General features: G+C 45.5%; 1 protein-coding gene across 13 annotated transcripts in view; it reads right to left on the bottom strand.

Moving 5' to 3' along the window:
* SLC22A18 (solute carrier family 22 member 18) overlaps positions 1-17674 on the bottom strand; it is a 224632-nt gene that overhangs the window by 174806 nt on the left and 32152 nt on the right. For 11 of the 13 annotated variants that reach the window (XR_007774503.1, XR_007774502.1, XM_050953712.1 and 8 more), the window contains 4 exons: positions 15023-15106; positions 12150-12374; positions 6832-6929; positions 4421-4566 (listed from right to left, as the gene is read on the bottom strand). Coding sequence is in view for 11 of the 13 variants with exons in the window: in XM_050953712.1 (XP_050809669.1) it covers positions 4421-4566; positions 6832-6929; positions 12150-12374; positions 15023-15058 (505 nt within the window). In the remaining 2 variants the exon portion in view is untranslated. The remainder of the gene's footprint in view (positions 1-4420; positions 4567-6831; positions 6930-12149; positions 12375-15022; positions 15107-17674) is intronic. The other 2 variants (XM_050953719.1, XM_050953718.1) reach the window with 2 other exon arrangements.

The following is a 17674-nucleotide window of genomic DNA, read 5'->3' as shown; positions in this document are numbered from 1 at the left end:
GAATGGTGCGAATGAAAGCCATTGTAATGCAGCTTGCCAGGTCTGAGGTACTCACTAATGCTGACATACAATTTGCTAGGCTGTGTGAGGCTGCATGTTGCTAAAAAATTATTCTGGGACAGTTCTTACTTGAGAGAATGTAGCTGAGAAATTTGAAATAGCTGCACTGCAGTGAAGGACATGTGCAGTTTATTTTATTGACACAGTTTATTCCATTGGAATGAATTCTGATCTGCTAAAAAGACACAGCTCCTAACTCTGTAATAAAATCAGGGCATGGAAAAACCCACTCACTCACTGCAAGTTGCAATGAGTGGGGCCAGGGAGCTTTTGACCTCCTCTTTGGGTAGAGGGCGAAGAAAGGAACAGAGCTGCTCAAGTGCTGTTGTTTCTTTAACAGGAAGACTGGGAGGGAGCAGAGATGCTCAGGCATCTAGTTCTTCTGAGAGGGTGTGGGCTGGAGGAGCTATGCTTTTAACAGAATTAGTGGTAGGCAGGAAGCAAAATAGCCTGAGAGGCGCTACTCCTTAAAAATTATGGGGGTAAGGGGAGAATCTAAAAGAATAGGGCCCAGCTGGATGAAAATGCTGGGAAGCTGAGAGCTTTATGCACATTCAGGAAAGCAGTGGAAATGGCGGCTGCACAAGGAAAGGTGCCCTGAAAGGCGTTCATTGATGGGAGTGAATTGGTTTATTGGGGGGAATGAAGATCCATGGCTTTGGGGGGCATAGTAAAGTAGCTTAGTGCTCAAGCAAGTGGATATCAGTGAAACTTTTCAAGCCCAAGTAAAAATTATAAACTACGCTTTGCACTTCTATAGCACCTTTCACATGAGGGCCTCAGAACACTTCACAGACGTGAACAAATTAAGCTTCACAACACCATGGTGTGGTGTCGTGAGGTCAGGAGGTCAGCATTGTCATCTGCCATTTGCAAACAGGAAAACTGAAGCACAGAGAGACTAAGCTGAGATGTTGTGTATATGAAAGATGACCATTTGTATCATTGTTGTTACCACTGTTATATAATTGCAAGAAATCTTGCACAAACTATGGGGTTAAGGAAAAAGTTATGATTTGCTAAGTACGATTATCCTGTTTATAGGCATGTATCATCTTTGCATCTAAAGACTACTGGCTACGTAGTTGTATCTCCAACATGTGTGTTGTTCCTAGGTGACACCCTCCAAATAGATTTGCATCAGGACTAGACACCTATGTGTTGATGGCCCATTAAAGACACTCAGCTCACAAGGGCCATTGAAGAAAATCATCCTGCCCAGTAAGCCTTTCCAGTGGATGCCTCAGAAAGAATATGGGCAATGGCTGCCCCTGTGAGTCAGCAAAGCACGTAAGGACATGTGACCTTGGACTCCATCTTGGGCCAGTAACTTTCTGTGAACCTGAGCTGTGGGCTGTGTTTGGGACAGTAAATTTCCATGCACATGGCAAAGCATATAAAAGACCTCTGAGAGACTTCCATATTGCCTCTTTCCTGATCTAAGGATATGTCTACACTACAGGATTATTCTGATTTTACATAAACCGGTTTTGTAAAACAGATTGTATAAAGTCGAGTGCACGCGGCCACACAAAGCACAATAATTTGGTGGTGTGCGTCCATGTACCAAGGCTAGCGTCGATTTCTGGAACGTTGCACTGTGGGTAGCTATCCCGTAGCTACCCCATAGTTCCCGCAGTCGCCCCCGCCCATTGGAATTCTGGGTTGAGATCCCAATGCATGATGGTGCAAAAACAGTGTCGCGGGTGATTCTGGGTAAATGTCGTCACTCATTCCTTCCTCCGTGAAAGCAATGGCAGACAATCATTTCGCGCCCTTTTCCCCTGGATTGCCCTGGCAGACGCCATAGCATGGCAACAATGGAGCCCGTTTTGCCTTTTGTCACTGTCACCATATGTGTACTGGATGCCGCTGACAGAGGCGGTACTGCAGCGCTACACAGCAGCATTCATTTGCCTTTGCAAGGTAGCAGAGACGGTTACCAGTCGTTCTGTACCGTCTGCTGTGCCATTGTAAATTGGTGATGAGATGACGGTTATCAGTAGCTCTGTACCGTCTGCTGCTGTCATAGGTGCTCCTGGCTGAGGTCGGCTAGGGGCGCAAAGACAAAAATGGAAATGACCCCCCTGGTCTTTCCCTCCTTTATGTTGTATCTAAAAATAGAGTCAGTCCTGCCTAGAATATGGGGCAAGTGTACTAGAGAACCAGTGAATCAGAGAACCAGAGAGCACAGCCGCTCTGTGTCAGATCCCACAGAAATGATGAGCTGCATGCCATTCTAGGGGGTGCCCCTGCAACAACCCCACCTGTTGCTTCCCTCCTCTCCCAATCCTTCTGGGCTACCGTTGCAGGGTCCCCCCATTTGTGTGATGAAGTAATAAAGAATGCAGGAATAAGAAACACTGACTTTTTAGTGAGATAAAATGAGGGCGAGGCAGCCTCCAGCTGCTATGATAGTCCAGGCAGTACAGAAGCTTTTCTTTAGACATGAAAGGTGGGGGGCTGATGGAGTTCAGCCCCCAGTTGCTATGATGAGGACAGTTACCAGCCATACTGTACCATCTGCAGGGAATAACCAGGAGTCATTCCTATTTTTACCCAGGCGCCCCCGGCCGACCTCACCTGAGGCCAGCCAGGAGCACTCATGGGCTGATGATGAGGACGGTTACCAGTCCTACTGCACTGTACCATCTGCCATCGGGGAAGGGAGGGGAGAGGATGCTGCTGTTCAGTGCCCCAGCACTGTGTCTACCAGCAGCATGCTGTAGACATACGGTGACATTGAAAAAAAAGAAACGATTTTTTTTCCCTTTTCTTTCATGGGGGGGAGGGGGAGTAAATTGACGAGATACACCCTGAAACACCCAGACAATGTGTTTGACCCTAGAGGCACTGGGAGCTCAGCCAAGAATGCAAATGCTTTTCAGAGACTGTGGGGACTGTGGGATAGCTGGAGTCCTCAGTACCCCCTCCCTTCCTCCATGAGCGTCCATTTGATTCTTTGGCTTTCCGTTATGCTTGTCACACAGCACTGTGCTGTGGACTCTGTATCATAGCCTGGAGATTTTTTTCAAATGCTCTGGCATTTTGTCTTCTGTAATGGAGCTCTGATAGAACAGATTTGTCTCCCCATACAGTGATCAGATCCAGTATCTCCCATACGGTCCATGCTGGAGCTCTTTTCGGATTTGGGACTGCATCGCCACCCATGCTGATCAGAGCTCCACGCTGGGCAAACAGGAAATGAAATTCAAAAGTTCGCGGGGCTTTTCCTGTCTACCTGGCCAGTGCATCCGAGTTCGGATTGCTTTCCAGAGCAGTCACAGTGGTGCGCTGTGGGATAGCTCCTGGAGGCCAATACCGTCGATTTGCGGCCACACTAACCCTAATCCGATATGGTAATACTGATTCCAGTGCTACTCCTCTCATCAGGGAGGAGTACAGAAACCGGTTTAAAGAGCCCTTTATATCGATATAAAGGGCCTCGTTGTGTGGACAGGTGCAGCGTTAAATCGGTTTAACGCTGCTAAAATCTATATAAACACGTAGTGTAGACCAGGCCTAATTCTCCAGACTGTGGATTTACAATTAAAAGGAGCATCTTGAACTATGGTCTGAGGGACCTTCCAATCTTTTGGACGTTACTTGAGAGACTTTACAAACCAGCAGCCTATTCCATCACTGCTTCAAACCTGATATAAGGACTTTGCAATCATTTGTATGTATATGATCTATTAACCATTTATAACTCTCTTCTTTTATGAATGAATCTTTAGTTAGTTTACCGACAATGTGATATTTGAGTAAGATCTGAGATTCAGAATGACCTGGGGATACGTGTCTGATTCTTTGGGATGCGTAAGAACCTCACACATGGTGAAACTGGTTTTCGATAACCTCTCACTATATTAGGCTGGGTTGTCTGGATGAGAGCCATGGGCTGGAAAGGGAACTGTATGTGTCTTCTGGTTAACCAGTGTGGTACTGCAGAAGCTCCTTTGTTACTGGCTTGGTGAATCCAATTATAGAATAAACCACCACTTGTGGGGTGGGGGGGATTGTCTGCCCTATTTCTTGCAGTCTGCCCTGAGTGTGGCATTCTCAGTGTGGTCTATCCCAGGCACCCGATCACATAAGCGACTTGCTCTAGCTCACACAGCAAATCAGTGGCAAAGTTGGGAATGGAATTTAGTTGTCCTGCATCTCAACCATCTCCTCTAATGATTAAACATGGTGCCTCATGTCCTTAAAACCCAACTACTTAGAGACTGATTCTGCAACACTTATTAGTCTTAACGACTTTAACCTCTTCGTGTGAGGAAGAATTGCAGAGTCAGGCCCTATAAATGGATTGGAAAATACTGACCTCAATATTTGGGTCATCTTCTCATGACATTACCTGGTAGCCCATGCATAAACACGGATGGAATTCTGGACAGGAAGAGAAGTGGGATGCTGGTGGAGATGGACAGTAGCAGAAAGAAGGCAGATCCAGAGAGATATGAAAGAGTTAACGCAGCTCGGGTGCCACACCGGTCAGCAAACCTAGCATATAAATTATGCAGCATTTTAGAAATGGAACTGTTTTAGCAATTGTAAATACAACACATTCAGGCTGGCAATGCAATGCTGTCATCCATCCCACCCCACAACATTGATCAGATTTTTCACTTTTGAAAACCTAGCCCCAATTGTGGGTGCTGCGCACTTGAAAATGTGGCCCTGTGCGAAGTCTGAAGCTTTGTCTGGACTGGGATTTAGCATTGTGGTGTTAAACCCTTCCAGCTAACATAGTACCTAATGCATTCTAAAATTCTGTGCTAGCATTTTCAAATATGTTGGTTAAAATGTTTTAAATCTAACCACACACCTTTAAATCCTGGTCTAGACAAATCCCGCAAGTGCTGTAGAAACAGTTATTGGTGACTAGACATAAGTCATCACAAGCTAGGCACTGCTAGGCTGTTTAAAGGGTTCTATTAATATTCATTTTGTTTGGGTTTTCTACTATGGTTATCAACAATTGTGATGTGGCATAAAAATTAGTTATGTTAAACTAAGGAAGCAGAGAATAGAGTATGGCTTGGCTTAAAAAAAAAAAAGACATCAGTTTCACTAAGGGATGATTTTAAACTGATTTACATTAAACCAGTGCAATTTGGGTGTGTTGACAAGCCCTCAGTAAATTTGGGCTTTTGCTGTTTGTAATCCCAGGAGACCAGTTCATGAGATGATCTGGAGTCTTTTTAAAGAAAAAAATTTAGCAGCTTCAGTGCTTGCAACTTCACGTTAGTTTAAGCAAAGTCATCCAGTTACAAGGAAAATTGACTCATTCTCATACTCTGAGGTCTGCAAAAATGTGGTTAGTGGATTTGTTCTGAATCTCTATTTCCTCATTTTTGCATTTTAACTAACATATGGCATTCCCCTTTATAAATATCTACTTCGACATTGGGATGAACAGTTCTCATGGTACCACCCTGGGGAAAGTTTCAATCTCAGATTTGCATAGCAAATTTTGCTTTCAGCCCAGCTACTTTGATTTACACCAGTTATAGGAGTCTAATTAGGATCAGATCCTTATTAGACTCTTATATTCTGTTCCTGTCATCCCTGCATGCATATCCCATTGCCATCAGTAGGTATTCCACCCACAGAGAAAGAACAGAGCTTCAGATGTAAGACCCACTTCTCACAGATCCAGATCAAAATTATTTTCCTCCAGCTTGGTACATTTACAGAAAAAAAAAATTACTTAAATTATGCCATTTACACCACCTCAGATTTGTAGACAAGAAGGAATTCATTTCTGGGCTGTCTTGGCAGGGAAACTGACTATTATTATTAATAAATAATTCTTTCTATCCTGTTAGCACCTGTTAGCCCTACTGTGCTAATCAAAAGATAGTCCCTGCCTTGGAGAGCTAGCACTGCAAACAGATGGACCGCAAAGCAGCCTTCCCAAGGTCACTGAACAGACCAGTGGCAGAGATAGGAATGTAACTCCTGCATCCCAGTCCAGTGCCCTACCCACTGGACTACTCTCTCCTTTTGTGCATCTCTGAACAGGGATAATCGATTATCTGCTATCTCCATCTCTATTAGGTTTTTCAAGGCCATCTCCTCTTCTGTTTGGAGCAGGAGCATGTATTCCATATCAGCAATTTCCTGCAACTGCTCAGAGGCAGAAACACAGGCAGATGCTCAAGTCTTTCCCCCGCCTTCCTTTTGCTAGGCCTGTTTGAACTGTTAATAATATAGAGTCCTTCTGATTCTGATCACACTGACACCAGTGCAAATCAGGAGCAACTGCACTGAAGTCATTTGCTGTGACATAGTGCAATGCCTGTGTAAATAAGATTCGAATCAGGCACAGAAATTCTATGATTTCCACTAGAACTATTTCTTAATAGCACTAAGTAATAACAAAAAAGCAAAACAAAAAAAGCCAAGTTACACTTATCTTCTGGGTTTCCCAGTCCTGCTCATGTTCATAAAGTTACTCCTTTGCTTGATTTGCAGGACTAAGGCATTAGATTGCAAGCTCTGCAGGGGCTAAATGTTTTGGCTAAGCACACTGTCTGGATCCAAATAATCAAATGTAGAGAAATAACTAATATAAAAGCCATTTATTTGTTACAATATTTTCAATTAATATTTATTTCTCTGTAACCTGTTTAGTAAATCCAGATGGCTTCTTAAAATATTTCCCAAGATTCAGAACTAGGAATAAAGTAGTTTTATTTAAAAGAATAAATAACTCTGATCTTCCTAGGGAATGGAAGGGTCACAAGAATGGTTCTTATTTACCTTCCAAAAATAGGACCTCCCAGAAGTTGTAGAACGCCAAAAGTTGTCTGGAGGTAGCCAAATCCAACTGAATCCAATCCCAGGCTCTTCGCCAAGTACTAAATAAAGTTGAGAAAAAGTGAAGTATGTTACATTTCTGAATGTTAAAGAGCTTACTAAGTACAAGACTACTATAGTAATAAGTGATCATGTGCTTCCATGCAAAATAAAGCAACAGTGCTTGCCCATAGATACAATATAACATCAGGAATATAAAGGTTATTTGATAAAAATCAAAAGTCTCTGGCCCGGATCATCAGCCAGGGCTCTACTGAAGTCACCAATTTACATCAGCTGTGGACCTAGCTCTCTATTTTTACACTATTGCATGCAGTGTTGTTGCAGTTGTGTCAGTCCCAGGATATTAGAGAGATAAGGTGGGTGACGGGATCTCTTTATTGGACCAATTTCTGTTGGGGAGAGAGAGAAGCTTTCGAGCGACACAGAGCTCTTCAGGTTTGGGAAAGGTACTCGGGCATAGCTACACTTGCAAGTTAGAGCGCATTAAAGCAGCCCCAGGCACCCTAACTCCCGACCCATCCACACTGGCGAGGCACTTACAGCACCTGGACTCTGCAGCTGGAGCACTCCTGGTAATCCTCCTCCATGAGAAGCATAATGTTTGTTGCACCTCGGCTGAAACGCCCCAGAGTCAGTGTGAATGAAGTGTTGCATTACTGTGCTTTGATCAGCCTCTGGAAACATCCCATAATCCCCTTAAGTCAAGTGGCCACTCTTGTCATTGTTTTGGAATCGACTGCAGGAATGCAGATATCCCCTTTCAAAGCTCTGTTTCTGACAGCCAGCATGCTTATCTACTCTGGGACAAAGCAAGCTATTGGTGTGGAATACTGCTTGCTGTGAAAGCGTGAGAGAGAGGCGGGGGGAGGGGGGTCTGAACTTACACGACAGCATGCTGACACACTCAGCACCCCAAAACCCCGCTCTCTCTCCCCCCACATACACCCAACACACTCCCTGTCACACTCCACCTCACCCCCCGCATTTGAAAAGCATGTTGCAGCCACTTGAACACTAGGATAGCTACCACAATGCACTGCTCTTTGTGGCGTTGCAAGAGCTGCTAATGTGGTCACGCCATTGAGCTTCCAGCTGAGACTGTAAACACTCGGCAGCATCTTCCCTGCTGTGCTCTCTGAAGGCTGGTTTAACTCTCAGCAGTCTACATCTGCAAGTGTAGCCACGCCCTCCGAAACAGGATCTAAGGCCACGTCCACACTACAGAGTAAAATCGAAATTAATAAAATCGATTTTATAAAACAGATTTTATAAAATCGATTTTACACGTCCACACTAGGGCACATTACTTCGGTGGTGTGCGTCCATGGTCCCAGGCTACCATCGATTTCCGGAGCGGTGCACTCTGGGTAGCTCAGTAAAAGAATGGGACCAATAACTTCGATTTCCGTCCACACTAACCCTAAATCGATAAAGTAATATCAATTTTAGGGTTACTCCTCTCGTTGAGCAGGAGTACAGAAATCGATTTTAAGACCCCTTAAAATCGATTTTAAGTGCCTTGTAGTGTGGACGGGTACAGTGTTAAATCGATTTAACGCTGTTTAAATCGATTTAACGCTGTAGTGTGGACCAGGCCTAACAGATAGTTTAGCATAAGTAGCTAGCACATATTTTAATGGATCATTCAAGGTGAAGTGGCCAGTTAACATCCCTATAGTCATAGGACAAAAAGGGAGAGGCGATCAGTTGTTGTAATAAGCCATAAATCCAGTGCCTATATTAAGATCATGATTATTAGTGTCTAGCACAGAGATATTTATTTAAGCTCCCAGTGTTGTGCAAGGTTCCCTTTGAGAAAGAGGATGTTCCCCCCACGGGGGATGTGGTGTTTTTGACTTTTATCTTTTTTCAGTGCGAGTTCATTGAGAGCAGAGTGATTGCCTGGTTTCACCCACGTTGTTATAAAAAGCCATAAATGAGATGCACCTAGTGCACTAAATGCCCCAATAATGACGATCTGTAACCCACTAACTCCCATGATTACAGGGGTGTTAACAGGCCACTTCACCTTGAGCTGTTCCTTGAAATATGTGTTAACTACTTATACTAAACAAACTGTTCAGCTTGTATTTAGCTGTGACACTCTGAGAATCTTTCCCAGACCTGAGAGCTCTGTGTAGCTGGAAAGCTTGTCTCTCTCACCAAGAGATGTTGATCCAATAAAAAAATATTACCTCACCCACTTAGTCTCTCTGTTTTTACATTGGCATTTTGAGGCAGACAAGGAAGTTCTTAACCACTCAGCTAATTTAACTTTACCCCTCGTTTGCCTTTGGATATGACGTGCACATCACTCTAAGCACCACACAGGAGGATTTTGTAGAACATGTCATCAAGCCACCCTGTTTAATCAAGCAAGCTGCATTAAACAAAATGGCACCTGTACTCCCAGTCCCCTCCACATCCCAAAGCTGGAAGCACCCTAAAAGACCTTGTGCCCAAAGGACAGATGCTTCAGATTCAGGCTTTTGCTTTGTAATTGACATAACCTTAGTCCTAGATTTAGACCTTAGCGTCCAAAATATGGGGGTTAGCATGAAAACCTCCAAGCTTAGTTACCAGCTTGGACCTGGTACCTGCTGCCACCACCCAAAAAATTAGAGTGTTTTGGGGCACTCTGGTCCCTCTGAAAAACCTTCCCTGGGGACCCCAAGACCCAAATCCCTTGAGTCTCACAACAAAGGGAAATAATCCTTTTTCCCTTCCCCCCTCCAGGTGCTCCTGGAGAGATACACAGACACAAGCTCTGTGAAACTACACAGAGAGACTCCCCTTCTCTGTTCCCAATCCTGGAAACAAAAAAGTACTTTCCTATTCCCCCAGAGGGAATGCAAAATCAGGCTAGCAATCCAACACACAGATCTCCCCGATTTCTTCCTCCCACCAATTCCCTGGTGAGTACAGACTCAATTTCCCTGAAGTAAAGAAAAACTCCAACAGGTCTTAAAAGAAAGCTTTATATAAAAAGAAAGAAAAATACATACAAATGTTCTCTCTGTATTTAGATGATACAACACAGGGTCAATTGCTTAAAAGAATATTGAATAAACAGCCTTATTCAAAAAGAATACAAATCAAAGCACTCCAGCACTTATATTCATGCAAATACCAAAGAAAAGAAACCATAGAACTTACTATCTGATCTCTTTGTCCTTACACTTAGAAACAGAAAATTAGAAAGTAGAACTACTTCTCCAAAGCTCAGAGAAAGCAGGCAGGCAGACAAACGACAAAAGACTCAGACACTCAATTCCCTCCACCCAAAGTTGAAAAAATCCGGTTTCCTGATTGGTCCTCTGGTCAGGTGCTTCAGGTGAAAGAGACATTAACCCTTAGCTATCTGTTTATGACAGTAATGTTTAATGTGAACATAACATTTTGAAGCTTCCAAAAAACTTAATACCCCTTGTGCACGGAGTCGCCAGCACTGTAAATCTGACACTTTCACCAGCACTAAATACACTAAGCACATTTTGTAAATGAGAGCGCCACCTTGCATTGCCATATGGAGTACCCTGGAACACCTGATACTGTGCACTGGATAAAATTCACTTGCCTAAAAACGTACATATGTAGAAATTCACACAAACTACAGCAAACAGCTTCCTTCTTGTAGCCCAGCCTATATACTTCTTGTAGCCAGCCAACACTTAATATTCCAATGTTAATTCACCATCCTTGGGTATTTAAAGGGACATTATAAATGCAAGACATTTTACTTTCTGGACAGTTTTACTCGCTATTTATTACAGTCAATATTTGAGAATACTGCCGCTGAACGAGTAAAGCAAATAATATATCTAGTGCAGAGATTTCTGTGGGTTTACTCTTTGTATTGGAGACAGCTTGGTGAATAGTCAGCATTCCTTCTGTACAGAAAGTTAGTTTTACTTCTTAGTCTCAGAACCCAGCGTGATTACATCAGTTGCCCACAGACAAGCACTAAGAGACCATGCCACAGCGCAGCCACTGTTGGATTGGTTTATGAAAGAGGGGCACAGAGTGGATTGTCTCTGGAGATGCAGAGATGGGAGAGAACTCTCATAGCAGGTGAGAGAAGAAAAATGAGGACAAGAAAAATAAGAGGAAGAGCTCAGAGCTGTGAGTGGAGTGGTAACTACATTTTTACTTGATAATATCCCTTCAAAATGACCTGCAACTAGATTACTGCAGCATCCTCCAGTCTGGCTTTGGCACCTGCAACTCTGTGCCCTCTAGGCCACCGAAAATGCTGCTACAGAGATCGTCTTCTTGACTCAGTGTTCTGATCACACCAAAACCACTTTTGATACATGCCCTTGACTCCCCCTCCTCCGCTGCATCAAACACAAATGTCTTGGCCTTCCATGCAGACACCTTCACAATTCAGCCCTGCCATAACTAACCCGTCCTATTATCTTAATGCAACCTCAATCCCCATCTCTACATGGGCAACAGGGCCAGTTGCAATCTTCCACAAACACTTTTGGTCTCTCTACCACGCAGCCTCTTATATGTGGTGAGAGTGCCCTGTCAAAATCTGTAAAGCCACTATTTTATTGACCTTCAAATCCCTCCTTAAAACTCATCTCTTGCATGGTGTCTACAGAAAACTGACACCAAAGAACCACTAGACAAGTGGCACGTTGTGATTACAGGCTCCTGATTGGCTTATTACACAGACGTACTGTGTACAAAGCAGTCTGTGCTAAGATAGTCTACTATTGTTACACTATGCTCCCTCCCCGTGCCTGCTTGTTAGTTCACCTACCTACTACACCTTGTGTTTTAGATCATAAACTCTTTGGGGCAGGAACTGCACTTTCTGTTTGCACAGGGCCCCGCACAATGCAGCACACGTCTGGTGGAGGCCTCTAGACACTACTGCAATATAAATAATAATCATCTGCCTACCATGCTTATTTGGTAATGAAAGAGGTGCCAGGGCTCAAGCAATTTCAGAATTGATGCAACAAGCCCAAAGGTCCTGGGGATATGAATTGCCAAGCTTAGAGGTACCAGGGTTCAGCATGGCAAGCCCTGGCACAAATTAAGTACTGTCTGCCTGTCATTACTTATGTGCATCTATTCACCCTAAGTACATAGAGTGCCATGTGAAAGGCCACTACATTCACTTACATCTGACTTTCTCCCCTCTTTCCTGGTAGAAAGTGTCCTCTAATCTTGCTGAAAAACTGAATAGTCTGTGTTGAAAGAAAGCGATCTGCTCGGTTAAAGCAGACTCAAATGGTACTCACTGGAATGATTCCAATCTGCATGAACAAGCAGGTCAGGTCCATGGCTGTAATCAAATAGGTGAGCCGGATCACTTGTTGCCTTTGGATCATATTTTCAGGCTTGTTCTGGTCCTGCAAGATCGCTCTCTTGAATTTCAGCTCTTGTTTCTCTCCTCCAGAGCTGGCCCCTTCATTCATGTTGGCCGGGGAATGGCTTATAACACACTGCCCAGGCTGAAATGTAACCTGAAAGGGAACTTCCAGCTAGGAACAGGAGCTCATTTACATGCAAGGTGCAAAAGTCACATTTGCAATTTGAGGCTTAAGTGCATGAAAGCTGCTGAGTCACTGTGTTTTGCTGAGTATTTTTTTTTTATTTCAGTTTTTACAAATGGAGCTCTTCTGTGTTATCTTTGATCCAGGCATTAGAGTGGATCACTTTAATGACAAGAAATCTCATTCATGTTTCTTGTTCTAGATTTAACCATTGGATTAAACAGAACTATCGTAGTGTTAAAGAAGGAGGCCATCTTTAGAATCCCAGCAGAGCTGCAGTTGTACTCAGTAGCAAAGAGCTCAAATTATGGAGCATAACGATCTCTCACTTTGTAATTTTTACTGCATCAGCACCTTAAGGGTTTGTTGCAGGGGTGGGCAAACTACAGCCCATGGGCCGAATCCGGCCCATCAGGGCTTTAGATCCGGCCCGCGGGATTGCCAATGGGAGCTCTAGGGGAGGTACCCACAGGCGAGGACAGTGCGCGGAGCCCTCTGCCCTCCCTCCCGCAGGGACATGGTGCTGGCCACTTCTGAGAGTGGCCAGGACAGGTAGACAGGGAGCCTGCCCTGGCCCCACTGTGCGCTGCTGTCACCCTGGAGCCACTCCAGGTAAGCGGCGCCAGGACGGAGCCCATACCCCAAACCCCTCCTGCACCCCAACCCCCTGCCCTGAGCCTCCTTGTACGCCCCACATCCCTTCTCTGCCCCAACCCCTTGCTCTGAGCCCCTTCTTGCACCCCACACCCCCTCTCACACCCCACGCTCCCTCCCACACCCCAACCCTCTGCCCCAGCCCTACATTCTTGGACCTGCATGCAATTTCCCTATGCAGATGTGGCCCTCAGGCCAAAAAGTTTGCCCACCCCTGGTATGTTGAGTCACTGCTTTTTTTCAGCCAACTGTTTTGGCTTCTCAGGCTGGCTTTTGAAAAAACAAAAAATGGCAAGCCGAAATAAACGTGATTAGTACTGCTTTTAAAAAGGGGAAAATGAAACATGATGTGGAATCATATTCAAGCCCTGAGTCTTTGTGCTACTTTTAATGGATCTGTGCAGACACTGGGCCAACCTCTGCTCTCTCACTCATAGATATCAAAGGTAATCTGCAGCTACACCTAAAGCAGAACCGGACCTTATGGCTCTAAAAGGGAATGTAAAGGGCAACCTGTGATCGTTCAAGAAGACAGAGAGCCAACAACTCAGAACTTTGACTTCAATGAGAAAGTGCATTTACTACATGCTTTTAAGGTTTCAAATGGGTTATCAGCTGCTGGTGCTGTCTTATTGACATAGTCATGGCTGGGCCCATTTATTGTAGTTAGTAGAATGACCTATGCCATGTGTGCTTGTTATTATTTAATATTTATATTTCCATGGGGTCCAGAGGCCCAGATTTGGGATCCATTTATAAATTTTAAGGCCAGAAGGGATCACTATGATCTACTAGTTCAGCCTTACTGCAGGGTGCAGCCCCCAGTGGGGCATAAAGGACTGGCTGAAGGGACAAGGTGGAAGTCACATAGATTGAGATGAGGACTAACAACACAGGAGGGGATTGCAAGGCAGGTGATTGTTTCATTTTCCTGGTGGTAGTTCAAATTTTCAAAAGTTTAAGAACCACTGGTCTAGTCTGACCTTCTACAGAACACAGACCACAGAACTTCAGCCAGTGATTGTGCATCAAGCCAAGTCCCCACTGTGGTAGGAGCTGCACAAGCATACAACCTGCAAACACTCACATGTGACTTCACTGACACTGAAGTCAGTGAAACCAGTCCAGGATTGCCAACCCCAAGTGTTTAAAATTCACGAGTCAGGCCCCCCAAAGCCCAGAAGATTGGCTTTAAAAAAAATTATGCAATTTAAAAAACAATATGATTTTGGCCTCTCTTTATTTACCTGCTGATTTCTGAACCTGTAGGGTCACACTTTGTAGCTTTTTTCTGCAATAAAGGCTGGAAGTTGACCTAATTCACCTGACTCCAGGAGGCTCTAAGAAAATTACCAAATTTTGCAAGACTCATGATAAACAGTGACGATGGCACATCTGTAAAATGACCTGCGTGTGTTTGCAGGGTTGAGAGATAGCTCAGTGGTTCAAGCAGTGGCCTCCTAAACAGGGATCTGGGGCAAAAATCTGTTTTGGGATTGGTCCTACTTTGAGCAGTGGGTTGGATTAGTGATCTCCTGAGGTCCCTTCCAACCCTGATGTTCTATGATTCCATAGACATTATCATGGTCCTTGTAACTCTGTGGGAGCGGCAGATTGTAAACATTCTGGAGCAGGGACCATCTTTTTGTTCTGTATTTGTACAGACCCTCGCACAATTGGGCCCTGGCCCATGACAGGGATCTTAGCCGGCACTGCCACAATACAAATAAGTAAGGGGATGCGTGGAGGTTTCATGTTAAACAGGGAGTTGCTACCATAGTCAGAGAGTTCAGAGCAACACCATATTTTGCCAAATGAGCTGCAACATGAAGAGCTGAAAGCCACACAGAGAAGACACAGGGTTATCGATTTGACTCTGATATTGTAAATGCCGTGCTCAAGTCGAGTCAAACCCCTATAAAACCAGGGTCACATTTGTCACCAAAGAGGATGAATTTACTTACAGGCTGACGGTTTTGTGGAAGATTGGTGCTAAACATTCAACTCACGTACGCATGAAAGAATGGGTTCTTCAGGTGCTGAATTTCCTGGAAGAGAGCAGCAAACAGTATAAAACAAAACTTCCTGGTTGGGTGTATGAAGGGACAGGGGACTGTGAACAAATTATAATACTCAATATAAGAGTAAAATTAACAACAAAACTCTGTCTTAGAGATTTTGAGACAATCAGAAATCCAGTCCAGACAATGAACATGTAATTACTTAACGCTTACGGAGTACTGACCTGCACTTAAAAATCTTCAGTGAGTTGATTGATCAGCATGTTTAAATTGGAGCTGAAAACAGCCTATGTAAAGGCTCCCAAAGGAATTTGGTCACATACCCCACTACTTCTCCCCGTGCTCCATACTGCATTGTGAAAAGGAGTCTCTATGCAATGTCCCTAAGTGCACTTTGGCTTGACCTGATGTTTACAGGCACTAGGAAAGGAACTGAGATGAGAGGCCAGTTTTCACGTCTAGCCTGTGGATCAATGTACCAAAGGGACAAGACTCTAAAAAGGGTACATGGCCTAACCTGATGTTTACTGGCACTAGGAAAGGAACTGAGATGAGAGGCCAGTTTTCACGTCTAGCCTGTGGATCAATGTACCGAAGGGACTAGACTCTAAAAAGGGTACACGGCCTAAAGTTAAGCTCTGAGGCCCAGATTCAAAACTGCTAATTTTGGATAAGCCAATGAGTTGAGAAGCAGCTGCTCTGTCTGGCATGTTCCTCTTTGAAGTTAGAGTAAATTACAATGCAAAATTCATCAAAAGCTACTGCTTATCAGTATGATTTCACACCTCCGCTAGGAGGCAGTGTGGATGTGCCCAGCAGGGTTCAGCTTTTTGAGAGGTATCAGAATGGCCTCTGTTCCATGGGATCTTCACTGATATCTCCCACAGATCTCCAGCTAAGGTAGCTCATTGCGATCATTCCCACTTTACCAATGGGAAGCCTCCAGCCCCACAAGGACGCGTGACTAGATGGTCTGTGCTCTCTTTCCAGTAGCTTTACAAGGGAAGGGACCACCCTGCCCTGAGCCTCCATATCTAACACTATTACAGCCATCTTTCCTAGAACACTTTGGCCATGGCTACACTACAGAGTTGCAGCGCCGGTGAGGGGGTTACAGCGCTGCAACTCAGGATGTGGCCACACTTGCAAAGCACGACCAGCGCTGCAACTCCCTGGTTGCAGCGCTGGCTGTACACCCGGTTGAGCCTCGGGTGTAGCGATTCCAGCGCTGGTGATCCAGCACTGGTCAGCAAGTGTGGACACCCACCAGCGCTTTTATTGACCTCCGGGGTATAAGGAGGTATCCCAGCATACCTTAGAAGCCTCTCTGGTAATCATGCACACTCCACTGCCCTGGGCTCAGCTGACCCCTGCTGTAAATGCCCCGGGAATTTTAAAAATCCCCTTCCTGTTTGCTCAGCCAGGTGTGGAGTGCAATCAATCATTCAATCAATCAGTGACCATGCCTCCACGCCCCAGACGAGCCCCAGCATGGAACACTTCCGAGCTGCAGAACCTCATCAGTGTTTGGGGTGAGGAAGCTGTGCAAGCACAGCTGCGCTCCAGAAGGAGAAATTATGATATCTATGGGCAGATATCACAGTCCTTGCTGAGAAGGGGCCATGAACGGGACGCGTTGCAGTGCAGGGTCAAAATAAAAGAGCTGAGGAGTGCTTACTGCAAAGCCCGTGAGGGAAATCGCCACTCAGGAGCTGCCCCCACAACCTGCCTTTTTTGCAAGGAGCTGGATGCCATACTTGGGTGTGACCCCACTGCCAATCCAAGGACCACGATGGAGAGTTCAGAGCAGGGAGAAGTGGGGGAGGGTGTAGAGGAAGCCGACAGTGAGGCTACTGGCATGGAGGGAGACACCCCGGAGTCCCAGGAGGCATGCAGCCAGGAGCTCTTCTCAAGCCAGGAGGAGGCTAGCCAGTCGCAGCAGCTGGAAGTTGCTGGTGAGGAAGAAGCTGAGGAGCGTGCTCAGGGTAAGCAGATTTTTATGTTTTGGGAGAGGAGGGTTTGGGTTATGGCTGCCTGCATGCATGCCTAAACGTGGAATAGCCCATTGATTTGCTCTATCACGTCTCTGTAATCTGCCTCGGTAATCTCTTGAAAAGTTGCAGCCAGAGCGTGCGCAATGTGCTTTCTCAAGTTTATCGGGAGAGCCACCGTGGTCCTTGTTCCAGTCAGGCTAACTCGTCCGATCCACTGTGCAGCGAGGGGTGGGGGGACCATGGCTGCACACAGGCTAGCTGCATAGGGGCCAGGGCGGAATCCACATTGCTGTAGAAGACCCTCCCTCTCTTCCCAGGTAACACGCAGCAGTGAGATATCTGGCAGTAGGAAACCCTGTTGAGAATTTAGGGATACTTGAGTGCAGGGCGCCAGGTTCGCGGTCCCCCCCCAGCCCCGCGGAGCCCTCCGGTCTCCCCCCCACCAGTTCCCAGCACGTAAACAGCCCCGCGGTGCGCTCCGGTCTTCCTCCCCCCCCCCCAGCAGGCAGCCAGCCCCGCGGTGCCCTCCGGTCTCCCCCCCCCCTTCCCAGCAGGCAGCCAGCACAGCTGTGCGTTTCCCCCACCCTCACCAGCAGGCCGG

This window comes from Gopherus flavomarginatus, chromosome 5 (assembly GCF_025201925.1).
Source record: "Gopherus flavomarginatus isolate rGopFla2 chromosome 5, rGopFla2.mat.asm, whole genome shotgun sequence".
NCBI lineage: Eukaryota > Metazoa > Chordata > Testudines > Testudinidae > Gopherus > Gopherus flavomarginatus.
The sequence above is the reverse complement of the archived record's forward strand: the minus strand, read 5'-3'. Positions and strand labels throughout refer to the sequence as shown.